At 40.3% G+C, this 26,115-nt stretch overlaps 1 protein-coding gene across 5 annotated transcripts in view; it reads left to right on the forward strand.

Annotated features, from left to right (window-relative positions):
* Positions 1-1,701: 1,701 nt before the first annotated feature.
* LOC309703785 (uncharacterized protein) overlaps positions 1,702-26,115 on the forward strand; it is a 37,609-nt gene continuing 13,195 nt past the window's right edge. Inside the window, exons 1-28 of one of the 5 annotated variants that reach the window (XM_082528680.1) lie at positions 1,705-1,811; positions 8,482-10,315; positions 10,346-11,003; positions 12,455-12,516; positions 12,823-12,861; positions 12,972-13,382; positions 13,583-13,806; positions 14,074-14,243; positions 14,450-14,584; positions 15,199-15,297; positions 15,400-16,267; positions 16,455-16,556; positions 16,657-16,691; positions 17,231-17,383; positions 17,564-17,692; positions 17,910-17,948; positions 19,862-19,990; positions 20,469-20,595; positions 21,684-21,854; positions 21,929-21,963; positions 22,199-22,363; positions 22,483-22,617; positions 23,600-23,638; positions 23,720-23,860; positions 24,483-24,562; positions 24,685-24,708; positions 24,950-25,298; positions 25,673-25,726. In XM_082528680.1, the coding sequence (XP_082384806.1) occupies positions 8,763-10,315; positions 10,346-11,003; positions 12,455-12,516; positions 12,823-12,861; positions 12,972-13,382; positions 13,583-13,806; positions 14,074-14,243; positions 14,450-14,584; positions 15,199-15,297; positions 15,400-16,267; positions 16,455-16,556; positions 16,657-16,691; positions 17,231-17,383; positions 17,564-17,692; positions 17,910-17,948; positions 19,862-19,990; positions 20,469-20,595; positions 21,684-21,854; positions 21,929-21,963; positions 22,199-22,363; positions 22,483-22,617; positions 23,600-23,638; positions 23,720-23,860; positions 24,483-24,562; positions 24,685-24,708; positions 24,950-25,298; positions 25,673-25,726 (6,126 nt within the window). In that variant the 5' untranslated portion in view covers positions 1,705-1,811; positions 8,482-8,762. Of the gene's footprint in view, positions 1,812-8,302; positions 11,004-12,454; positions 12,517-12,822; positions 12,862-12,971; positions 13,383-13,582; positions 13,807-14,073; positions 14,244-14,449; positions 14,585-15,198; positions 15,298-15,399; positions 16,268-16,454; positions 16,557-16,656; positions 16,692-17,230; positions 17,384-17,563; positions 17,693-17,909; positions 17,949-19,861; positions 19,991-20,468; positions 20,596-21,683; positions 21,855-21,928; positions 21,964-22,198; positions 22,364-22,482; positions 22,618-23,599; positions 23,639-23,719; positions 23,861-24,482; positions 24,563-24,684; positions 24,709-24,949; positions 25,299-25,672; positions 25,727-26,115 lie in introns of all 5 variants that reach the window. The other 4 variants (XM_082528678.1, XM_082528677.1, XM_082528676.1 and 1 more) reach the window with 4 other exon arrangements.

Below are 26,115 nucleotides of genomic sequence, written 5' to 3' on the forward strand. Positions count from 1 at the left end.
CCCCAGCAGAGATGCTGCCGCCCCCGCAGACAACACCGTAGCAGATGGCCTAGGCCAGGGGTCAGCAACCTTTAACACCCAAAGAGCCACCGGGTTTCCACGCAAAAAAAACACTGGGAGCCGCAAATACTTTTTGAAATCTAAAATGAAGATAACACTGTATATATTGTTGTTTTTTTACCTTTATGCTTTGTGTGAACAACTAAAGTAAGTAAGTAAAGTTTATTTATTAAGCGCTTTTCACAGACAGTCAGTCAAAGCGCTGTACACAAATATTAAATTAAACAATACAATCAATAGACATTGTACACAATGTAAAAGATCAAATGTAAATAATATAAAGAATATAAAATATGTAGATCAACAAAAGGCTTGTTTGAACAGAAAAGTTTTTAACTGCTTTTTAAAATAATCCACAGAGCAACTAAGGTGTGTTGCTTATGAAATCCATGAAGTGCTACAGAGAAAATTACATTTTATTTATGTAATTAACACATTTTGAACTCTTAAAGGAATATAACAAAAGGAAAGACACCCAGCTGAACTAATCCATGTAGCAAACAAAAACTGTTGTGAGCTGCCACCCTCATTTCGCCTTTGGGCTTTTGGAGCCTTGACCTGACTTTTAAAAAGTAATTGGAAAAAAAGCACTATGCTTCTAAAAAAACTAGATGTTTCCAAAATTCTGCCTAAATATGTATTTTACCTGGTTAATGTGTGTGGCGGGGCGTGGTCTGCAGGGGAGTCGGACGCACCTGAGGCGCAATCACGCCTCGCCGCCTTAAAGTCTGTGCTCTCTCTGCTGTTGTGTTGTCGGGCTGTGAGCTGAAAAGCTACAGCCGGCTGTATGCGTACAGCAACCGTGTGTGAAAAGTGGTCAATAAAGAGAAGCTGAAAAGCATGTTGATGGAAACATCGCCGGGTCTGCCGTGGTATGTTTACAATAAGACTTATGGTCCCGAACCTCTGCGCACATCGGGGCTTTCATCTTTACGGAGGACTAAGCAGTCATCATTCAATATATTAAAATTTTATGAATAAAAGGGGAACTTGTGATATTATTACTTGTGACTGCATTAGTATTATAATTATTTGGCAGAAAGTTTATTTCAGGGAGAATCATACCTTATTTCCCCCCTTTCCCATGCTTCCTTTTCGCAAACTTACTCATGTCTCACAGTCACAACATAAATTATATTTTTATAATGTAAAATTAATCTGTGCAGCATTGGTGATGGGGTGTAAAAGTAATTTCACATATTAAAATTCAGGCTGTGTTATAGTAGTAAAAAAAGATATGATAGATCATCATCAAGGACATTTATATATGAGTTGTTTTCCTATGGAAATAGCGCCACCGTGTGAAAAATTAATTATAGTACACTTATCCTGCGGCCACTATAAGCCATCACAGAGAAAGATGTAGGGAAACTTCCAATAACACACTCAATAAAACATTTAGAACTCACAGTTGTATTTTTCTAAAAAGTAAACAAATTTTAAAAAAGAAAAACAAGTGCTAATTCCTTATAATAATAATAATAATAATAATAATAATAATAATAATAATAATAATAATAATAATAATATGATGCATGGAATGCGTTAGTGGAATTACGACAGTATCTTGAAAGTTGTCGTTTCCCTTCGTCCTTTTATTTTGAAGGCAGACCACTGAAACGGAACACGTTGCGCTGGGTCACGTGGTTAGCGTTTCCTTTCCGTTAGCAACGCTGTAGATTGCAAGAAGTTCTTCGTGAGGATTCATTTGAGCACATCAGAACAAACGGATTCCACACATATAAAGCACGGTATGTACCCCGAGTTGTTGTAAAAAAAAAAAAACCCCAAACAAACCTGTAAGCGATCAGCTTTTCCTTACAGCCGCTGTTTGTCGACTTGTGGTGGTAGTTTGTAAGCGGGCCTGCAGGAGGTTGTGGTGCTCCTCGGTAGCTGCATACATTGCCTTGCCTTTTTTGCCTCCTTGTGGCTGGACTGGTGGATTATGGTCTCGCCTCATATCTCACTGCTGCACGGATTTTGCGCAATCCGACTTAACTCAGTGGCATGACTGTCGTTATCCAACGTATCCCCACAGCCACCGTTTTCCTTTATTTTCATTCCAAGCTAGTTAGGTGGGAGAACCCACGGTAACAGCCACACTACACAATCCCACAACACATTTTAAATGCATTCATAAAAGGCAGCATTTACAACAAATACTGACAATATGAATTCTACTGATTGAGAAAAACAACCACTTGTCCTTCACTTTGTCCTTCACTTATGATAAGCCCACACTCCACAGACCTGGCTTGTATTAAAGTTTTCTCTCCTTTAGTGATGCACGTTCAGGGCTCGCAAAATTTCAAAATCCCTGGTAGACCTTCGGGCAGGGACTCTTCAGTTTTTGGTAGCCCAAAATAAATGTAAGTAGCCCGAATAAAAAAGCGAGCAATTTTTTGATTGATGTTTTGTTTCATTTTTTGTTTCCTTTACAATATTATACTTTAATGTATAATATTGTAACGGAACCAAAACAATCAAAAAATTGTTGAAACACAAATTACAACATTGTATAAAAATTACAATCATCAACTCAAATACTTGGTTCTAATTGAACAGAAATTTCTATAAACTTGTAAGAACTGTGTAGAACATCAATCAGTCTGTGTCAGATCCTGAATTTGAAATTTCCACTGAAATCACAGGTAAGAGGCAAGTGGAACCAAGATCGAGGACATTTGCTTTTTTTTAAAGTTTGCAAAGACTGCTAAATTTTGCCAGTGGTAGTTCACTCTTTGCAACATAGTACGCTGTTCTAAAGAGATTTTTCAGGTTTATTTTTAGTATGTTATTTGCAATTGGTGTTTGTTCTGGGAAAGATATTGCAGACTGAGCAATAATGCATTTCTCATGGGTTCTAATGGGGGCCTTTCTTAAAATTACTGGTCCCAGTAACAAAGGCGCTTGTCGACTCAGAAATCGAGAGAAAACCAACAACACACCCGGCAGAACATTATGTTATTTACACGGGTGCACATAAGTGGTCCGCATGTGCACATTCACTGTCAAAATAAAAGACGCGCACCAGATAAGAAGTTGCAACGCGCGTTTGCGTCCATATAAAAGGCACTGTTTTTGTCCGCTAGAGTGGGATTTTCACAGTACATTCTGCACCACATCTCTGTGCGTTCATCATTTGTTTGAAGCCAGCTCACCTCCTGCAACCACTTTTCTGAGAATACGTGCTTCTTTTGTGGTTCGGACTCCTGACATTTCTTTGGAGGTGGAGGAACATCACAGTAATTGCTTAAAGGAGCTTCTTGACATCTTTAAGAGTTCTAAACAAATGTCTGTCCTCCTCCAGAAAATCCTATGTGCGCAAACACGCGTTGCAACTTCTTATCTTGTGTGCGTTTTTTATTTTGACAGCAAATGCGCACCTGCGGACCACTTATGTGCAGCCCTGGTTATTTAGCTCGTCATATTGCAGCCACAGAAATTCTTTTGTCCATGAAACCATAAAGCTGCACTTTCTTTTTGCCTTATAGTCTGATTTGCCATAACTTTTCCGTTTTGTGGTAAGCTTTTCTTTGGCTGTCACTTCTTCACCCTGACCTGTCTTATTTGGCTCAGCAAAACTAAAATATATATCCTGCTGCTTTTACACACGCGCTCACATAACGCTGAGCGATTCTCTGCGCGATCAACCTATCACATGTTTAAGCTTGCTGCGGGAGATTTCACTTATCATGTTTGCATAGTAGGCTAACGACTGATAAGACGATGTCAGAGGAATTGGTGCGCAAATGATTGTCACTCACCAATCAGTACTGTCGCTCTCCATACACAGTTCGCACGATTGCAAAGTGAAAGCAAAAAACAAGCGCAAATTCTGGCTCACTGATGCCAATGACATAATTACCCAGCTACATTTCCGAAAGAATGCAAAAGCATTGACATATATTTTTCCTTCCTACAATAGCCCGACGGGCAGGGCAGAGATAGATTTTGGTAGCCCGACTGGAAAAATCGCTAGCCCCGGGACGTCGGGCTAGCGATTTTGCGAGCCCTGACGTTAACCCCGCTCTTAAGACTCATCCCAGACGTGATGGTATTGGTTATCAGTGGCCTGGCATTAGACATAGAGCTGGGCGATATAAGATTTTTTCATATCACGATATGTTTTTTTCATTTCAGGCGATAACGATATCTATCACGATATAAGCCAAATAACTATATTTGTAAGATTTAAATGTGCCGTTGCTCACAAGTAAAATGTGAAATAATCAGCAGCTTGTTTTTATTTAAATATTTATTTCCCATAATAAGTTCAACAGGATAGATGTACTTAAGGAACATGAGACTTTTTCAGATAAATAAAGGCAAATATTGCAAACTACACAAAAGGCAGCCGCTAAATCGTTTAAGTTTCAAAAGAGAACAAACGAAACAAACTAAATTGTCAATTCCACTTAGAAACAAAATATTAATTCTAAAAATAAATCTTAGTTTGTTTTACAGAAGAACAGACAAAACTGACTAACTTTTGTCAATATCAAATAAACTGAGAACTAAAAGGAAATTCTCAATCTCTCCTTGTTGTATAGCTTAGCTTTTCAAACAGTTTTAACAGTTACTTTAGTCTGACAAAAGCCGAATGACGAATTAGCGCTTCCAGTCAGAGACTGAGGCTACGTCCACACGTACACGGGTATTTTTGAAAACGGAGATTTTCCGTTTTCGTTTTAAAAAATAATCCCGTCCACACATAAAGGCAGAAATGAAGGAAAATGCTGCTATGAACATGCCAAAGCAGCAGGTGGCGCTAGATTCCTAACCGTGCAGAAATGTTGGCCAATCAGAAGTCTAGAAGCCTCGGTGGGAAAAAGTAAACAAAGCTGGGGCATAGAAGCAGAACCAAGTCGTATGTGTGGACGGACAGTAACTGTGTGTATATGTAAGCATTTAAACACTGCAGAGAGTAGAATTAACAGTATTGTAGAAATTCATTTAACCGAAACAATAACGTGGCGCACAGTGTGACGCATGCACCAGTTCATTGTATTTCCAGACTTGCTTTCGGCACAATTTACAGTGCACGCTACTCTGTTTTTTGTCAGACTTGAAATAGCCGAAATACCTTCACACTACAGAACTTCTATGGCTCTTCCGTTCGACAATCTCTCCGGCATTGGAACCATCATCTGTTTTCTCTTCGGTCACGCTCGGTTGATTTTTCTAGTCGGCACACTCATTTCCTCCATTACCCGGGCGGTACGGTGGCTGGCTGCTTCCCAAACAAATACACATGTGCGGCTTGGCACTTGTGCTATACGTAACAAGTCACGTGACGTGACGCTGCGGCTGTGATTGGTTCGGCTCTGCGCTACTTAATTTGGATTGGCTGACCCTTTTTTTTTTTTTTTTTTTTTAAGAGGACAAGAGCGGCGAGGTCTATCGCAATAGTTTAATTTCTCTATCGAGTAAAAGGTATATCGCGATACATATCGTTATCGTTCTATCGCCCAGCTGTAATTAGACATTAAGACAGTTGGACGCTCAGACTATGGAAAAGATCCCCTGTCATTAACCTGCTCCCACGCATGTGCAGTGAGCAAAAATCACTTTTCCACTGCTGCAGGTGCTTACTTAAAGGCAGTGTAAAGACGGCTGCAATGTAGGGTAGGCTGACTAAAACTACAGATGTCATTAAGGCCTGCACAATAAATTGAAAATTTATTGTCATCGCGATATCAGCCTGCGCGATGGGCCCATCGCAAAAGACGACGTAAACTGCGATAATTGGGTACCTTAAAATGTTTACACACGTGCTTTAAAGAATTTACCAATCAAAGAAACCCCTCGTGCCTAAAAAAAAAAAATAGTACCTCGCTTATTTGGAGGTACTTTGGATTTGATAAAGACGACGTTCTCCAAACACAGGTACTCTGCAAAACTTGCCGAACACTCGTGGCAACCACCAGAGGAAACATGACTAATCTGAACCATCATCTTCAATACAACCACAGAGAACTGTTTGAAGAGTTCCAGAAAGACAGGGCTAGCCAAACAAAGGTTGCTAATGTTAAGACAAAGAGCACCGCAGTCCAACAGCCGTCTCTGTATTAGAGTTTTTCAAGTGGGACTCCTTATGAGAAAACGTCAAAGCGCTACAAAGAAATAACAGAGGCCATTACACATTTTTTGACAAAGACATGATGCCTATAAATACAGTTAGCAGAGAGTGCTTCACCAGTCTGATACATAAAGTGGACCGGAGATACCGCATCCCCTCACGAAACTACTTTTCACATGTCGCCATTCCACAAATGTACGAAACATGTCGCAAAACCGTCATGTTTGAACTGAGCCAAGCGGAAAACTACGCAAGCACTACAGTAAAGTTTCCTCTCCAGTTTTGACTTACATCATAACTACTTGGTGAGTGGTAAAATGATGAACAACTGCATTGAGATAATTTGCAGTATAATTTAAGTTATGTATTTAAAACTAATTCTAGAGACCAGGAAGGATGTCTTTCAGAATTCAAGCCTCAGAAATCTTTTTATGGGGGCAATGTTTCAATGTTAAAGTGCACTTTGTTGTTACACTGCTAATACAGCAGCTTTCTTTAAATAAAACTTGCAGTAAAACAGAAATTATGTATTTGGTTTTTTTTATATTTATTTTATCGCAAGTCATATCGTTATCGCAGTATTGATCATAGTTATCGCACATCGCAGGTTTTCCTAATATTGTGCAGCCCTAATGTCATTAACAACTAATCATGTTGTGTTTAGCTGAGCTGTTGGTTAGTTGTGTTGTTCTATATTACCACTTAAGGATCTATGTTTTTTTTAAACATTTATTTCATTCTTTTCTCCTATTGCGTTATTCTTCTTTACATCTGGTAGGTGTGTGTATCTATGCAATTCACTTTCTCTTAAATTACTTTTAAGCATAACCTAGCTAACACAAGCAATACAACCGCCCGCCCCACCCCCCAAAACATACAAACAAACAAACAAACAAAAAAAAAAAACAGTAACATTGAGGGAAATCTGTTGTGTTCACTTTTGGCCTCCAAATATTGTCATTGTCTCTTATTTTGGCATTGATGTCATCATTGATGTCATCATTGATGACTGGTAGCAAGGATCTATATAGAAGACATGCACCAGTCCAGTTTTGCACTGGATAACAGTTTGTCCCTAAAATTAGAGAGCCATCATAGCACAAAGGGAGCAAACAGCAAACGTTCAGTAGTTTGTAGCTGCAGTTTTACAAACTAATTTTCTTTTGAGGTTTGCAAAGGTTTTCAGAAAATCGTCATTGGTTTTCATTCGTGACAATGCTTTCTCTCACTGTTGCTGTTGTTTAATGTAAGAATTGTTGGGACGCTTTTACTGCACTTCTCGGAACATAGCCTGTTGCATATGTGAAAAGTTTGTAAAAAGTACTTGCATAATGATCAGGTACACGGTCTGTGCAGATAGTGTACGGATTAATTAAATTATTCCACGGTGCAAAATGATTTTACAGTGACACTAAAGTCACTGAAAGTGCAGAGAGCTTATATAACCAGTTAAATTAAGTGCAAGCAGACAACAGAGCATCAATTATGGTACTCAACTTGAGTCCCTTATCTGCTGTAATTCAAGATGAGCGGAGGAGTCTAATCGTGTCCTCTGAGGAGACAGAAGATCATCATAAGCTGCTCTATGCCACCAACCTGCCACTGAGCATGCTCCTTTGGTTTATGCGATCATGTTTAGGGGGTAGGAGGATGTGTTCATGACAATGGCAGTTTGCACCGGTTGAGGTCCATCTGTGTGCTGTCATTACCAGAAAGTCAACAGCAGATCCAGCTTCCTTCACCAACTTTCCAAGCCATACGTCATCTCTCTTCTGAATGCTGCCTACCCAGCACAGCACTGCAACTTGTGGACTGGACTTGGAGATCGTCATAATAAAAAACCACACCCGTGTAGCAAAATTTGTGTGCATATGTTAGTTCGACCTTAATGGGTACTAATCATGGGTCTTGTTAGAAACATCTAGATGTTGGACGACTAGCGTGTATGTTCTGTGTCTCTATCCACAGATCAGGGACATGCAAAAGATAGAGGAGGATAAGATAAGCTGCTTTGGAAGATCTATTAAGCTTATTCTTCTAAGATTAACACCTCCTTTCTATTTTGTTGTTGTTGTCTCCTGTGTCTCTATTGTTTAAATCTCATGTTTTCTCTGTTTCTCTGTTTTTGATGCTTTTGTTTCCACCTTTCCTTCTTACTAGTTAAGACCTGAAGATGATACTAACAGAATGAATCCGTATGAATGAATGATCTTCGGGAAGCAGAGTCTGCAAATTAAGAAAAGGCCTCCCGGACGATGGATTTCATCTTTCCAAGATTCTGAGGCCCAGTACAACTGATTAACCTTTATTCTTTGTTTTCTTTATTTTTAACTTTCCAGCTTTTCCATTGTCATTGAAGCGTTACGCCCCTTCTCCTGCACCAGGGCCCCAACAGAGCCCCCTACTGGGTGGGCTCCCAGGGAGCTTTTTACTGATCGGACAGCAAGCTGCATGCTTGCGGCTGGCTCAGCTGAAAACCCACCTTGCGTTGACACAGATAAATAACGCTATTGCTGTTGATGGTCGAACCAACACACCTGCCCCATTTATACCCACAACACCCCCCTGCCCGACAGCTGCAGCCATCAGTCTACTAAACCTTCTGAAGGTTGCTAACACCATGTCCCATCCCTCATATAACCCCTATGCCTCTGGGAATCAAAGTTCAGCCCAGGGGCGCTATGGACAGTCCAGTATGCAGGCAGAGAGAGACTCTCATAAGACATCTCCTCATCTTGGGCCTGGGTCCAGCTTTAGCTCTTCTGGAGTTTCATCTGCGACTCCTGCAAAATCTGGGGGAATAATGAGCTACAGGCCAGAAGGGAGTAAGACTTCAATGGAAGAGGACATAAAGAGGTCCATAGACATGCATATAAGCAGAGCCAGAGAGGAGGTGAGAAATCAGCCTGTAGACAAGAGCAGTCATTTTACTCAAAGACATGAGTATGATTCTTCAGGCAAAGATGTGACTTCCTACATGTTGTCCTCAAACTCTCAAAGACCTCCTGATGTTGCAAGTAGCACTAGCTCCATGGACTGGTTGCCAAGCTACAAACGGAAAACTGAGGATGATTCGTCTAAATACTGTTCATCATCTGCTTCATTGAGCTATCTAAGCACTGGTGACGGTAGGTTTAATGCCTCGAATGAAAGAGAGCGCAATGTGCAATCCATTCCAGGCTTAGGTGATTATGACTACCCAGTGCCAGGCAAACCTGTGGGTTCTGCAGAGTCTACTCGTCCCAAGTACACTTCAGAAACAGCTGTGAACATCCTTATGCAGTTTGGACTTGAAAAAGAGGACCTGGAACATCTGATCTCATATCCCGAAGATCAGATGACTCCTGACAACCTGCCTTTTATCTTACGACAAATCCGCATGGAAAAGGCAAAGAGATCTGCAACAGCAGATCCATCAAAATCCTACTATGATCCTCATTCCACCACAAGTATGAGTGGAAGGGAAAGGTTGAGTACTTCAAGAGGGGAAGGGATGCGTCAGGATGAATTGTCACCTATTGTCCAACCAAGTAAAGTGATTGATTATGGACATACTGGAAAATATACTGGGAGCTTTGGGGATGAAATTGGAAGGAGCAGCAGTGGAGCTAGTAGTGGTGGAAGTGGAGGTACGCTGCTGATGGGCTCCTATGATAGTAGCGGTCACAGTCGAGAACCACTGCAAAAAAGTATGACAGAGGTGAAAAACAGCACCTTGGTTTCTTCCTGTGATCAAGGCAGCTCTTTTACCAGTCATGGCTCAATGCGAAGCAGCGATCCAGCTCAACAACTGCACACCCAACCGAACCAGTCATCTCAAGAAATCTTCAAAGGTTTCTCTCTGCCAAAGACAGACACAGACATAAGACCTCTTAAAGCAGAAGTCACTAAAGCCCTTCCGTTGAAAAATCCAGAGCCAGATCGCCATTCAGCATCAAAAAGCCAACTAACTCCTAATATAGTTCGTAGTGTGCATCCAAGCCGACCTGGCCTTGTACTCATTGGCAGCAGCAGCAGCAGCGACAGTCACATCAAAGAAAAGAGTAAGACTCACGGGCAAGTATCAAATGTTTCTGAGCAGATGAAAAAACAGCAAATGCAGCAGAAGCAGGTACAACAGCAACAGGTGAAACAGACAATGCAACAACCACCACCAAAGCAGCAGCAGCAGACGCAACAACTGAAGCAGCAGCAGACGCAACAGCAACAACTGAAGCAGATGCAACAACTGAAGCAGCAGCAGACGCAACAGCAACAACTGAAGCAGACGCAACAGCAACAACTGAAGCAGACGCAACAGCAACAACTGAAGCAGACGCAACAGCAACAACTGAAGCAGACGCAGCAGCAGCAACAACTGAAGCAGCAGCAGCAACAGCAACAACTGAAGCAGCAGCAGCAACAGCAACAACTGAAGCAGCAGCAGCAGCAGCAACAACTGAAGCAGCAGCAGCAGCAACAACTGAAGCAGCAGATACAACAGCAGCAACTGAAGCAGCAGCAGCAGATGGCCCAGGTACCTAACCTGCCGATTGGGTTGCAGCAGATGCAGAATCAGCCAGCTGTGCATATGGGACAAGCTTTGCAGTCTCAAGTTTTTTCGGCTGCAAAGCCAGTTCCACAGCCGTCCCTCATGCCAGGGCTCATGATGCCCGTTCCTCCGGGTCTCTCTCCCCTAATGCAGAACCTCATGAATTTCATTCATATACCGCAGCCCGCTTCCACCAAGCAGCTTCCAGCAAAGGTAGAAGTGACAGGGAATATCCCAGTGCTGGCCCAGATGCAAGACTACACTGCCGCTTCACCTAGGGTCTTTCCTCATACCTGCTCTCTATGTAACAAGGAATGTACTCTGATGAAGGTAAGTGGAAGATTGTTCGATGTTTTTGCTTTCTGTCGGTTTTTATTTATTTGACATGCAATGTTTTTTGTTTTTGATTTGATTTTGGATCCCATTATAGGATTGTGGTTTGGGAAAAACTTCATGTATGCTACTTTAAAGTCTATTTGGTTTGTTTTATACACTATTCCTGCATAATGATGACTGTAGGAAGACTACCAACTTGGAATACAAACATTTGGACAAATTTTTCACATATTTCTGCAATTCAGTATTCTGTACCAGAATTTCTGAAGGATTACAGTGCAGACTAAACTTAACTATATGTCTATCAGATATTGTAATTGAAAAACACTACTAATAAGAGACCTTCAGAATCTTCAGTGGTCTGTACTTGCAATTGATAGATTTAATCTCTTTTAAATTGACATAAACTGATGCGAAGACATTCAAGGCTTTTGCTAACAATGGAACCAAGGCCTCAGATGACGTGATGAGGAGAAACCTGCAAACCTGAAGAGCCTGTGCATCAGAAAATGTTGGAAGACGGCTGTTTTTTCATTTGTCTCTGTTCTTGGGCTGCTGTTCCACAGTGCACATTCAGCTTTGCTTTTTCTGGAACTGTTGCTGAATGTGAAAGTTCCCCTTTTTGTCTTTTGTCATTAGAGTTAAGAATAGTGTGTTTTGTCCTTTATTTCACATTAGTGGGCACCTTGTTTTTGTGTAATACTCGCTTCTTCTTTTTTTTTTTTTTTACTCATACTTTCTTTTTAAGTTAGTGTTTCTGTGTCCCAAAAGGCAACATCATTTACTACCACAAACATAAGCACCCGCTGCGCCCAGTCATGAGCTACACAAGCACCAGATTTGATTTGATTTGTTGTTGAATCTCTCTTTATGGATCGGCCTTCCTTCGCTGCATCAAATTTCACATTTGAGCTCCTCGTCAAAGAAACAGCACCTTCCTCTTCTGGTCTATTTCAACGTCATCTTCCTGTCGCTACTCCAACTGTGATCGTCATAGGTGGTGCATTTTGTCCTAATCCAAACTACTGCGCTGACCTTCTTGGAGCTTCGGGAAAGTTTGATGCCATAAGAAGAGCCTGAGAGTCCAGAATCCAGAGCCTAATTGACCTTTTGTTTTGGTTGTTTGTAATCAGATGTTTGACTTGTGTTTTCTATATATACTAAATAATTTCACTTTTAAAATTTTATCCCAGGAAAGGTATGATGTGTCACGCTTATTTGTTCCTGGTTTTTGGCCTATGAAGGTTTAAATACAATCCAGGCTCCTGGCTAATGTTATAATGCTCCTGCGTTCAGTGAAGGACTAACTGTTAATATTTTAAGAATTTTTTTAAGGCCACTGCAAAGTTTAGTGACCTTTTATCAGCAAGTGATGTCAATGACAAACGTTGCTCCTGATAATAATAAACCTTGTCTAAATGTTTGTTTTTTGTTGTGACCACTAGGATTGGGTCTCCCACCAGAATACCAGCCTTCACATCGAGAACTGCAAACTTCTGCGAAAGCGGTCAATCTTTCTTCTCTGTACTTCGTGATTATGAACCGATATCTTTGGGGCAGCACAACCATGGGTGTGCCAAAATGATGCCAGGGTTGTAATGCTAGGATAGCTCCCTAAGAACTGTTCATTTGTATTTTTTTAATTTAAAGCACCTTAATGATTTGCAGCATTTACCATGAGCCATTTTCCCTAACCTAAATTGTTGAAAGGCTGAATACATTTCTGAGTTTCTGGATTAATGAACAATAATATATTTTTAAGGACATTCTACCTTGCAACATCTGACAAAAATGTATCTGTGTTTTTCCACAGATACCCAGAATGGAACGGTGAAATTGCATCACTGCTAGGGTAATTATCTTCATTTCAAGTCATTTGGCGAATAAAAAAACATGCCAGCATTGGAGGCTTTCATTTTCTTTGATTTAACATGTGCCTTTCTTTTTATATGCAATTGTTAGTGCATCAGGTGCCAAGCCCTCTCCCTCAACTTCTGCTGAGACTTCCCAGAAGAAAACCAGACATGAGAGTCGTTCCCGTTCCTGCAGCCCCCGGAGCCATCGTGACTCGGAGCGTAGCAGGGACAGGCAAAGTAGCCGTTCCCGCTCTCGCAGCCCCCGCACTCATCGTGACTCGTTGCGAAGAAGAAATAGACGAAGTAGCCGTTCCCGCTCCCGCAGCCATAATGACTCGGAGCGTAGCAGGGACAGACGAAGTAGCCGTTCCCGCTCCGGCAGTCCACGTCGCCGCCGTGACTTGGAGCGTAGGAGGGACAGACGAATTAGTCATTCCCGTTCTCGATCACGTAGCCCCCGAAGGCAGAGACACAGAAGCCGATCACGATCTCCCTACAGCTCCAGACGTAATCGCAGGTCTGTCCAACATACATTTTGAGAACTAGGATCAATCAAAAAGATTTAGCTCTCAAGTGGAGAGGGCGAAAAGTAATTTATTTAATAATGTAAATTTAAAAACACTTAATTGGTGGACTATTTACCTTTTGTATCCATGCTGGATGTGTGCTTTGAGATGTTTATGAGTCATTAAGTTCTTTGATCCATACTTTTTTCAGGTCCCGGTCTCATTCTGACTCCTCATGGTATGACCGTCCTTCCTCTTCACGATATCGATCACGCTCAAGGGGACGCGAGAGACGATCCTCGCCGAGAAGAAGAGATGAGAAACGTTCATCACCAAGGAGAAGCTGGGAGAGGCGATCGTCGACAGAGAGGTCATCTCCTATGCGAAAGTTGAGCAGCTCGAAGATCTTGGCAAAGAAACTGCTGGAAACATCAGGTTTGAAAATTGCTTCATGGTATTTTTTGGTATGTACTCATTAGGTTTTTCTAAGATCAAAGTTGCCCCCCCCCCCCCCCCCCCCACACACACACACACACACACAACATTAACTTTACTAATGCAAATTATAAATAAAGACCAGTACCACCAGAAAATGTCAGTATAGTTTTTTCTACGATTATAAAACTTTCAGAAGCAGTAGATGATTTTTGAGACTTGGGACCCACCAATGTGCGAATCTCTTTTGTACCTGTGGTCTTTTAGCTCTCCAGTCCTTATCAAAACAGTCTGACCTGGAGACTGTCGTCAAAACTTTGGCTCCTGCCCTGCTGGCTGAGCTAGCCAAGATGAAGTCGTCCCCATCAACATCATCGTCCTCACGTTCTGCATCTCCAGAATCAGTTAAAGGGAGGCCTAGCACAGAGAAGACCAAGGTGACTTCACATGATGCCTTTTTTCATGAATGGACAGTTTTGGACAATTTATAATGTGGTCAGTGACAGTGACGTGATTGTTGATGCCACAAAACCAAGATTAAATCCTTCAACACAAATTTATACAAGCACAAACTTTGAGTCAAATTGTCATGATGAAATCTGCATTTGGTTTGTTCATATTTTTCTTCGCTGTGTTTCCACAGGCTGCTAAATCTTCCCCTCCAACCATGGTGAGGCTACAAGGGATTGTCAGTAGTCTCTCTCACAGTGAAGTGATTTCTGCTGTGGAGAAATTTGGAAAAACCAAGTCAGTTGTTTTGTTTAGGTCAAGATTACAGGTATGTACACTGAAATTTGCTCACTGTTATAGATGGATGAGTTCATTGACCTACTTGTGAATCTAGAGAAAATGTGTCTCCTGGTTTGCTTCTGCAATCTAAGATAGATATTTATGCACCGTAGCTACAATTCTCTATAAATGTACTGTCCATTCATTAGTTGTAGTCATGCATTCATCATGCGGTTTAAAGTCAGTTGGTTATCCTTACTTTTCTTCTGTGGTCTTGCAGCCCTCACATTCATGGCTACTTTGGATTATACTGAGGTTTTATATAGACATCGCAATGTCAGAAAGTTTCTGCTCAAGTCTAATCCTATGAAAGCATACACAATGTATTTTGTTTTTATTTTGCTGCTTTGCATTATGCATTTTTTTAATCTATATATACACATTGCACTAAAAACATCCTTGGAATCACATTGGTTGCTTGCAAGTTGTCACCGTTGCTTGTAGTTTGCTTGGAAAACTCAAACTTGTCATCAAATACTTGTAAGCTACTGACAAGTGCTCATATATGATTTTTAGTGTGAATGTAGTAACGTAATAGTTTTGGTAGTAATCCAAATTAATGTGTGTGTGTGTGTGTGTGTGTTTGTGTTTGTGCACACCCAGGCAGTTGTGTGTTTCGAGAAACAGGAAGATGCTGAGAAACTGAAGAGCTTAAAGAACTTTGACATAAAAGAAGTAACTGTCAGTGTTGTTAATGAAAAGGTAACTTTGTTTTCCCTTGAGAAATACAAATATTAACATCACTGCTCTTCTGTGGCAAAATGATCAGTAATCTGATTAATCCAAAATTATCTTTGTTTACAGGAAATTGCATCCAAGAAAACCACAAAAACTAAACTGGAAACTACAGCAAAAGTCTCTGTTTCCAAAGCGAAAAACATCTCAGCTGAGCAAAAAGCTAAAACTGTAAAAACTGGTGATAAGGCCGAAGAAGCAGCTTCAAGCCTCGAAAAATCTAAGAGTAAATCTACGAAGAGTCCCGAAAAGCAGCATAACACCAGTGATTTGAAAGGAAAACGTAAACCCAAAGGGTCTCAAACCGGTGCTAAAAAAGCTGTGGTGGCACCTAAAAATACAGCCAATACTATGAAGGCTGTTGAACCAATTAAAGGTGCTGCAGTTGATGGTGAGCCAAAAGTCTTGACTTCCAAAGGAGAAACGGCCTCAACGACGCAGAAATCTAAAACAGCAGGAACTCTGAAAAAAGAAAAAGTGGATCCTTCTAAATCAACAACGTCAGAGGATAAGCCTGATGTAGAGACAAAACACAAGAAACCTGAAACAAAGATTCATGAATCTGCGATGGGGCCTAAAGGTGAAGCACGAAAAGCATCAGCTTCTGAAAGGGAGGACCACACAGAAGTTGAAACTTCTACTGACGGCAAAGATAATCAGACGTCACCAACTATATCGAGTGAGAATCAACTACCAACTAGTGCAGCTGAGACCAAGCCAAATACATCGCCACCAAAACCCACTGATCCACCTCAGAAACCACAAACTGTCATCAAAAGTCCAGAAGATTCACTCAAAGCTTCAGAACAGACCGAGCAGAGCTCAGATTCTGCTCTACAAGAAGAAACACAACAGCAGACTGCAGGAAAATCACCTGAGATTTCTGTGGAGGCAAAGCAAAGAGTTGAAAGTGTAGAAACGGTTACAAAGGACAAAGGTAAGTGGACAGAAAACACCTTCAAGTGTGGAGTATCTTTGACAGCAGGATGTTGGACGGAATCAAAAGCTAAAGACTGTGCTTCATGACGAGAACAGTTTTCAGATTTTTATTTAAATCAGCTGGGTAATTTGCATCCTATCTAAACTACCACTATTTAACTTAACTACATTTCCTTTATTCTAAGTCTCTGTGACTGCAAAGAAGATCTCAAAGGATCAGCCGGTCGCTCCTACCCACCCAACATTTGGGGAACGGATACAAGAGCAACTGCGTCCAGAAAGAATCCGTAAGAAATCCCCAAAGATCTGTATGAAAGATTTCTCAATGTGAAGATATTTTCTATTTTATAATTATTTTCTGTTTTTCTTTTGCTCTGCACTTTACAGGTTGTCTCAAGACAGTCAGACTTCCCCATTCAAAGGTAACATTAAAAAAACACTTAAATTATACCTGTAAGAAAAACATGCTTTGTCAAAGTGGTTAAGTTTTGATCTGAAATAGTTCAATTTGTTTTAAAAGTTTATAGTTGGGTTATATCTCATTGTCAGGTGACACTCAAGTAGGTGTAAATGTAGAAAAATGTTAAAAATTCAGTAGGGATGTCGCAATAACAGAGATTTTGTAGTCAGTATAGACACTTAATAGAATTGCACGATTCTTGATTACCAATTTAGTATTGTAATAAAACAATTATCTCATGTACTAACACATACTAAAACTCCTTTATTAAAAAGCTAGTTTAAAATGTTCAAATTATATGCACAGTAAAAAGAAAGTTACCATCAGAAACATTTTGTAATAGGTATTTTATTCTGATGTACCTCATTGTGTTCATAGTTGTAGACAGTGCTCAAAGTGAGGCACAGTTTATAAGTTAATGTTTGCATTTTTCAGATTTCTGTCTGGAATTTCTTCAATTGCAATTGTAAACAGATTCTGAATTTCTTTTCTTTTGCACAGCTTGTTTCGCTTGATTACAAGGTGCTGTTAATAAGCAACCTGCCAGAGTATCACGATGGCTGTTACGCAGAGGAGGACATCGCCGGTCTGCTCACTCGACACAGATTTGAATATTACGACGATACGATCTACGTTATACCACAGGCGCGCATGGTAAGCACCAGGCCATGAATTTGCATTGGGCTGGATTATTACCTTCATTTTAATGGGATTCTAAATGTCTTTTCTAAGACGACCTAACTAACATTTAGTTAGTTAATACATATTTTGTGAGTGCCTGTCTTCATGATTATTCAGTTGAAATCAGTGTTTGGTGGTTTGTTTTTCCTTCAGGCTTTTGCCCTCATGCCGACAGCAGTGGCAGCTAAAAACATCGTGCTAGCATCAGAAAATCATGATTTTATTCTCAATGGGTCTAAACTTCGACTGCAGGTTGAGAAGGGCGACATTTTAATGACGCCGGTAAGCAATGTGTGTAGATAATGCACTTTACTGTTGTGACAGATGTTATTAAAATTATTCGAAAATAATCGGTTTCTGCTTCTTCTTTTTTTAAAGTGTGATTATAAATTTTTAAAAATATTTTCTTTTTGTAGAAAAAAAACATCTTTAAGCTGAAATAAATCAAACAATCCAAAGTGATGTAATGATTTTTAACTTTTTTTTCTTTTTCTTTCAGCTTGAGTTTTATAAGTCTCTGATGAAACGGCTGTGCTATGTAAGTAACACACATATCTCAGGAACAAAGACTACGCTAGAATACCTTTAGATTTATTGGTCAGAGGTAGAGCTGGGCGATATGAGATTTTTTCATATCACGATATGTTTTTTCATTTCAGGCGATAACGATATCTATCACGATATAAGCCAAATAACTATATTTGTAAGATTTAAATGTGCCGTTGCTCACAAGTAAAATGTGAAATAATCAGCAGCTTGTTTTTATTTAAATATTTATTTCCCATAATAAGTTCAACAGGGTAGATGTACTTAAGGAACATGAGACTTTTTCAAATAAATAAAGGCAAATATTGCAAACTACACAAAAGGCAGCCGCTAAAGCGTTTAAGTTTCAAAATAGAACAAATGAAACAGACTAAATTGTCAATTCCACTTAGAAACAAAATATTAATTCTAAAAATAAATCTTAGTTTGTTTTACAGAAGAACAGACAAAACTGACTAACTTTTGTCAATATCAAATAAACTGAGAACTAAAAGGAAATTCTCAATCTCTCCTTGTTGTATAGCTTAGCTTTTCAAACACTTTTAACAGTTACTTTAGTCTGACAAAAGCCGAATGACGAATTAGCGCTTCCAGTCAGAGACTGAGGCTACGTCCACACGTACACGGGTATTTTTGAAAACTGAGATTTTCCGTTTTAAAAAATAATCCCGTCCACACATAAAGGCAGAAATGAAGGAAAACGCTGCTATGAACATGCCAAAGCAGCAGGAGGCGCTAGATTCCTAACCGTGCTGAAATGTTGGCCAATCAGAAGTCTAGAAGCCTCGGTGGGAAAAAGTAAACAAAGCTGGGGCATAGAAGCAGAACCAAGTCGTATGTGTGGAGGGACAGTAACTGTGTGTATATGTAAGCATTTAAACACTGCAGAGAGTAGAATTAACAGTAACAGTATTGTAGAAATTCATTTCACCGAAACAATAACGTGGCGCACAGTGTGACGCATGCACCAGTTCATTGTATTTCCAGACTTGCTTTCGGCACAATTTACAGTGCACGCTACTCTGTTTTTTGTCAGACTTGAAATAGCCGAAATACCTTCACACTACGGAACTTCTATGGCTCTTCCGTTCCACAATCTCTCCGGCATTGCAACCATCATCTGTTTTCTCTTCGGTCACGCTCGGTTGATTTTTCTAGTCGGCACACTCATTTCCTCCATTACCCGCTGGCTGCTTCCCAAACAAACACACGTGCGGCTTGGCACTTGTGCTGTACGTAACAAGTCACGCGACGTGACGCTGCGGCTGTGATTGGTTCGGCTCTGCGCTACTTAATTTGGATTGGCTGACCTTTTTTTTTTTTTTTTTTTAAGAGGACAAGAGCGGCGAGGTCTATCGCGATAGCTTAATTTCTCTATCGAGTAAAAGTTATATCGCGATACATATCGTTATCGTTCTATCGCCCAGCTCTAGTCAGAGTATAAAGTCGTAACTGGAAGCACTCACATCCAAGTCAAAACACCTTGAAAAATGGGGACATACCCGTTTTTTCAGATATTCATACAGGGTTAGGAAAGGTTTGGAGAACTTTTTTTCCTGGAATAAAAATTTAAAACTGCATTTTGTATGGTTTTTTTTTAAACATTTGTTTAATGATTTGAAACGTGTGCAAAAAAACTACAAAATTGGGAAGGCGCCAAATGCGTTTTTCACAGCACTGTGTGTACATTGGTTTAAATATTTTTTCAACCAGTGTTATCAAAAACAGCACGAGCTGCAATTATAAATTTGAATAAAGAAGATAGCTGCCAGGGTGCATACCTGCTGTGTGAATATAAGTGCAAACTTATGACCTTGATCTTGGAACTGTAGTATGAGAATGTTTCGAATGTCATACTGTTTGTGGGTTTTTTGTTTTTTTCACGTTAACCCGGTTTTCTCGAAGCAGCAAGTGACTGACAATGGAGCACGAACAATCTACATCAGGAACATCTCACCAGGCGAGTCCCGGGATCTCAGAGAAGCTTTGAAAAAAATGGATTTTATAAGAAACTACCTGCCTCTTCTCAACAAGGTATAAACACTCATAAATGCCAACAAGTGCATGTGTTAGAAGTTTGTGAAAGGCCGAATGAGATATGTGCTTGTGTAAGTGTATTCTTAACCATACAGAAAAATTGACAGATTAACTGCTTACACACCAAACTAAATGACATGCACCAACCCTCATAAATCCATCCTTAAAAAGAGATAATGTGTCTGGATTTGGATGCTACTTATCTTGAGGAAAGCACAACCGCAAAACTATAGAGATAGTAAAGACAGATTGCTGTGAAGCACTAGTGTTCATCACATTAGAGCATTCGTGCAGGGGTCACGTTGAGCACGGCTCCAGTGCATCATTGAGCCAGGATTTCTGACTTTTGAATCCAGTGAACTCCACAATAAAGCTGTGCTTAGTTCACTCTTTCCACGTGTGCTTAGCACTTATTTTTAACATTTAGAAGATAAAATTAAAATGTTCAGAATAAATTTTCTTTCTTGTGTTTCAGGTGTTTATCGAATTTGAGTCTCTTCGTGATGCTGATCGCCTTGGTGTTTGGTACAGCCTTCTAAAACAGGCCACCGGCCACAAATTGTCAAGGCTGGAAATACCACACAGTGGATGTACCTCACTGCGTAAGTGTGTTTTAAATGGGATTTTAAACAAATATGATTTTTTTTTTTTTTTTTAAAGATAGGTAAAGTTAATGGAAGGTCATCTGGTAAGGCCTTTCTTTAGCTTTCTGTTTGTGAAACACTTTTGAATATATGTCTGTGAAGGTTCTCAGTCATCCAGGTCATCGTAGTCAAAGGAGCTTGCAAAGAAAGGCGTCTGGACTTCTTTAAGTTGCTTGAAGACGTTTCACCTCTCATCCGAGAAGAATATATTTTTCTCTTGAATATATTTGTCAGTTCTCCCCTGGACTGTGGATAAAGTGAAGAAAAACTCCTGCTTTATTGTTGTCCACAATAAATTATTGTGACACATTCCTTCAACTTTGATTCACTAACACTGTGATTCTCCTTCCCACAAATCCTTTGATGCTCATTTGCCTCGTTATCTCTCTGACCTCTTTTCTGGCCCCTCCAGAAATCTTTGCTCCATCAGCGGTCAATTCCCTTCTGCTTGTCTCTGCCCTAGACACATGAACCAGAGCCATTACTTAAACTCCACTTTTTCAGACTGGCATTTGATCTAACTCTCTAATCATTTTTTTTCTGATGCCTATGATACCTTGGGTATCTGTAAAGGTGCTTAAAGTTAAAATAAAAGTCAAAACATTGAAATTACTGGATCACTGTAAACATTGGGGTGGCTGTAGCTCAGGTGGCAGAGCAGGTCAGCCAGTAATCAGAAGGTTGGTGGTTCGATCCCAGGCTGCATCCTGGCTGCATGCCAAATATCCTTGGGCAAGATACTAACCCCATGTTTGCCTACTGGTGGTGGTCAGAGGGCCCGGTGGCGCCTGTGTCTGGCAGCCTCGCCTCTGTCAGTGCGCCCCAGGGCAGCTGTGGCTACAATGTAGCTTGCCATCGCCAGTGTGTGAATGTGTGTGTGAATGGGTGGATGACTGAATGTAGTGTAAAGCGCTTTGGGGTCCTATGGACTAGAAAAGCGCTATACAAATGCAGGCCATTTACCATTTACCATTAAAAACCTGTTGTGCTTTTTCCTTTTCTTTCCCCCACAAAAAATTAAACAAAACGTATTTTTGCTTGTGCAGCACCAAGATTGCCACACAAAGCTTTGCCAGACAGCGATGTTGCTGTTGACGGGGCAGCTGTCCCAACAGAAGATGTGATCATCCCACAACGCAGCACTTCACCATATTGGATCACAATGACAACTAGTCCCTTTGTGTTCCCCACTGTCGCTCCTTGGTTCACAATCCCAGGTGAGAGAAACTAAAATTAACCTCCAGATATAAAGTGTTGACTGTTACTAACTGTGTGTGTTTTACACTTCTAGAGTATTTAACTGTCAGGGAACCTGATGACATTGAGGTGAGTGCATTTTATAAACCAAGGTTTCATGTGTTAAACAGGAATCCTTGAGTAAATACCAAGAGGCGTCCATTTTTCCAAATACCGACCTCAAAAGCCACATTTCTCTTTTTCTGCTAAACTTGGTTTCATTTTGTCTTCTCTATGTGGTCAGTTATAGTAATATATTTTTTTAAAAAGTGCTGCAAAGTTTCTCTTCACATAAACTTTGGTTCTTGAACCTTGTGTCTTGTAGAAAGCCCAATCTCAAGGTTCTACGTTCTCCACGATCATGTTGACTGGTTTGCCAGAAGGAAACTACAGACAGGAGGATGTCACCAAGCTGGTGTGGCGTTACTTCCCTGATCAGACTGTTCAGACTCTGTACTACAACATAATCGTTTTATCACTGCAGAGGAGGGTGAGGAGTAGACCCAGCAGGCTGATACAGAGAAATTTGCATTTGCAAATTTAATTCAATTTAATGATTAATATTGAATGTTTCCTCTGCATCATTTTGTCCCCTTTCTTCCTCTCCAGGCCTTTGTGTTTTTTAACAGCTGGGATGCGTGCTGCGATTTCGCCAGAGATTACCTCAAAGATCCAGTTACAGTTGGAGAGTGGATGCTCAAAATCCACGTTGTTTTACAAGACGTGCATCCTGGTTCAAGTGAGGTATTAATATTGGAGCTGAAAAATCGGGGGCTGTTAAATCAGGGGCATGCTCCTGTTTCACTCAAACTATACAGATCCCAATCAAAAAAGATTCCTCCTCTAAGGAGTGAGCACAGCATCATCCTTCTCTGGGCTAATATTAATAGAATGAGACTCAGAATACTTTATTGATCCCTAGGGGGAATTATGTTGGTTACAGTACAAACAGTAACAAAGACAGATAATACAAGAAGTAAGAAATAGCACAATATATACATACATATAAGTCACTTATTGATAAATATCTGAATAAGAAATGGAAAAACTAAAAATATGCATGAATTTCATATCAAGCATTTATTATTATTTTGTCTGTATTTGTTCCTTCCTTTTTGCGACAGCAGCACAAAAGCTGCATGAACTTTATCCACTTTTCTGTTCATAGACGACAGCCCACGTCATTCCACCACCACTTTAAAGTTTCCACAGAGCTTCTTGTGAAGTCAGTCCTGTGTAAACGTTAAAGACCCAGACATAGGTTATGGAGTGTTTCACTGACTATTAAGCAATGCCCTCACTTATTTTGAAACTTCAGTTGCTGCTAACCTTCTAGCTTCAGCGTTTCCCATCTTAAGGTTCCTTGCGGGCTAGCTATTCAGGCCCTTTGTGAGATGTCTCTCCACAGCTACATGTTAAGAGGAATTGAGGTCTGACGACTGTTGCGGAAAGTCACTGAGACTCAAAAAGCATCAAATAGTTCCTGCAAAACTTTGGTTATATATTATGTCGTTACTGTCCTGAACTATGAATCCTTTGCCACAAAGATGCAAACCAGGATCGAGTTACTTCTCACTTACAGTGGAGTCCAATCTTTATCTTATCAAATGGGGTCAATAAAACATTAAAAACACTCTAACCAGGAGGAGAGTTATTCAATAGTTATTTTACAAACAGAGGATAAGTAATTGATGTGAGCCGCTTTCATCTTCTACTCTTTTCACAGGAGAGCATGTACAGAAGCATGATGAAATGGAGCAGCACTGTAAGTCAGCAGTCACATAAATCTGTCCTGTAAAAGCAGCAGGCTCGGGTCTCCCTGATCTTAACACTGGTTGTTTTTCAGCATGTTCCACAGTCTGAGTCTCTGGAGGACCGGCTGCTGATTGTGGAGGTCTCCGAGGTGAATGTGGACCTTGTCATGATGATCATGGAAGTGGTGGCGTCCATTGCTGCTTTTGTCAGATTCTTGCCGCTTGCCAACAGGGTACGATTTCATAAACACCTGCAAATTTTTCATGTTTTACATCTGCAAGGCTTGTCATGGTGTCTGCTGCTCTTTTAATATTGAGAAAATTTTTAAATGAGTCTGAAGGAGACTATATTTTTTTAACACTAGTTGAGCAAGTTTAAATATTCCATGTACAGCCAGTCCCTGCAGCAGGCAATCTGAATTTTACATGCCTTTGCAAATACTGGTGAAGGACTGCCTGAAATGCACTAAGTTCTCAACCAAGTGATAATCTTATGACCTGTTCAGCCTTTCGTCCTGGCCCATCTAGCAGGGAAGATGCCTGCAGTTTGAGGCAGCACTAAGTTATTCTTTTAGTGTTTCTTGTTCCGTGGTTTTATTGTTCAATCAAAAACTTGCAAAAGTATAGAAATATGTTTGCACTTATTTTCCATTTGCAATTTTAAAACACCAAGATTTTTTTTCTTTGCCTTGTACTATCGTAGAGGGCAGTAAAGAAACTCGCCAGGACCTCTGTCCTGTTACTTTCACAAATTGGGCCTGTAGCGCACCCTTTGAGTACCACTGTGTTGCTCGAATATCCTCAGGAAGAAAACAATTGTACTGTCACTGATGTAATATCTTTCTGTTTTCTCAGATATGCATTGAGATGGCTGAACCTGGTGGATTAACACAGGTGATGGAGAGCAATGTCACCAAGGACTATTTATCTTCTTGGTAAGTGTGTCCCACAATCAGAAGTGAGACAAAGAGGAAATTGATTTTAGATTGTGTGTTTTTTTTCTTTAAAGTGTCTTCATGCTTGTCTGACCTTGTGCTTTTTTCTCTCCTCTTCATAGGAGTAAAGTCGGACGTATTGAGTCGTGAGTATCTTTCATTTTCAGGTTTAGTGGCAGAGTCAAAACAGTCATGATGACTGCTGCACTCCTCAAGGTTGTGCTATAGTAAACAGTTCCCAAAGATGCAAAAAGAGAAGAGTGTGATTTAGACATAAGCAACTCTAGATTAGAAATTTGAAATGGAATTTCTTATTTCACATTAACATTTTGTGACAACAAACTTCTTTTCATAGTAACCTACTGGCATCTTTGCTTTTAAATTCAGTTTGAAGAGTCTGAAACAGCGTCTGCAAGACTCGGGTGAGAACACACTTAACCTCGAACTGGAAACCGAGAAGGCCGCAGAATCGACCGCTGTCCCGCAGCCAAGTGAGGAAGGCCAGAAAGCAGCAGTGAAGGAAGAGGGGCCACCACAAACTTTGGTCACTACTCCTGATGCAAACGCCGCCCCCGCCGCTTCTAGCGCTGCTCCTTCAGCAACAAGCCCAGTCAAGTCTGAGGAAAAAGACTCAAAACTTCCTCACATCAACGAGGACGTTTTCATGGCCATTACAGCGGCGCTTCGTGAGCATAGACAGGGTCGAGAAAGTAGGGCACAGAGCAAGGACAGAGAGGTAACACTTTAAATTTCACTGTGTTGTCCCAAAATATCTTAAGACACTAAAAGCCTTATGTTGGAGATCACATATGAGCATTGTATAGTAGTACACTGTCGATTGTTGCGGTAAAGCTGCAGGCTGTGTGAATAACTAATGCTGATGATACAGTTTTTAGATTTGCATTATTTCTGGAACTGATAAATTAAAGCGAAGGTCATCATTACATATAGTCTTATTTATTTTTTTGTAAGCTTGTGCATGTCCAGTCCTTAGCATCACCACTCACTAAACACATTTTAGGCCATATTTTAGTGCTTGCCAAAACCAGCACAGAATAACGCAAAATCAGTTCGGTTTAATCTTTTTTCTTATCTTATCTTCATTTCTAGAGCAAAAGCAGCAGCCCTAGTAGGGCACAGGATGAAGACGCACCAAACAGAAAGGTAAACGTTCATCAGACCCACGAGGATTTAAAATAGTAATGAAGTATTAATGTTTGGTGTTTCTTTTTGTTTTGTTTTGTTTGGTTATTGTGGGGGGGGTTGTTGGTTAACTCAAACACTTAATCACACTGACAAAATTCAATGCTGTTTTTTCAGTGTAGATTGTCTTTCACTGCCTATTCTTACATGGCCTCTTAACCATTATTGTTGTTAAATTAAAATGTGATGCTTTTCTAAGGTGTTATAGGTATGTAAATGCTACAAAATGGCCATTTCTGAGGGGCATAATTTGTTTACTGACATCCTGATCATATAGGAGGAGACATTTGGTATATTATAGTAAGTTTTCTACATACAAGGAACCATATACAATGTCAGTAAGGTTATAT

Source organism: Aulonocara stuartgranti (genome assembly GCF_965226115.1).
Source record: "Aulonocara stuartgranti genome assembly, chromosome: 3".
NCBI lineage: Eukaryota > Metazoa > Chordata > Actinopteri > Cichliformes > Cichlidae > Aulonocara > Aulonocara stuartgranti.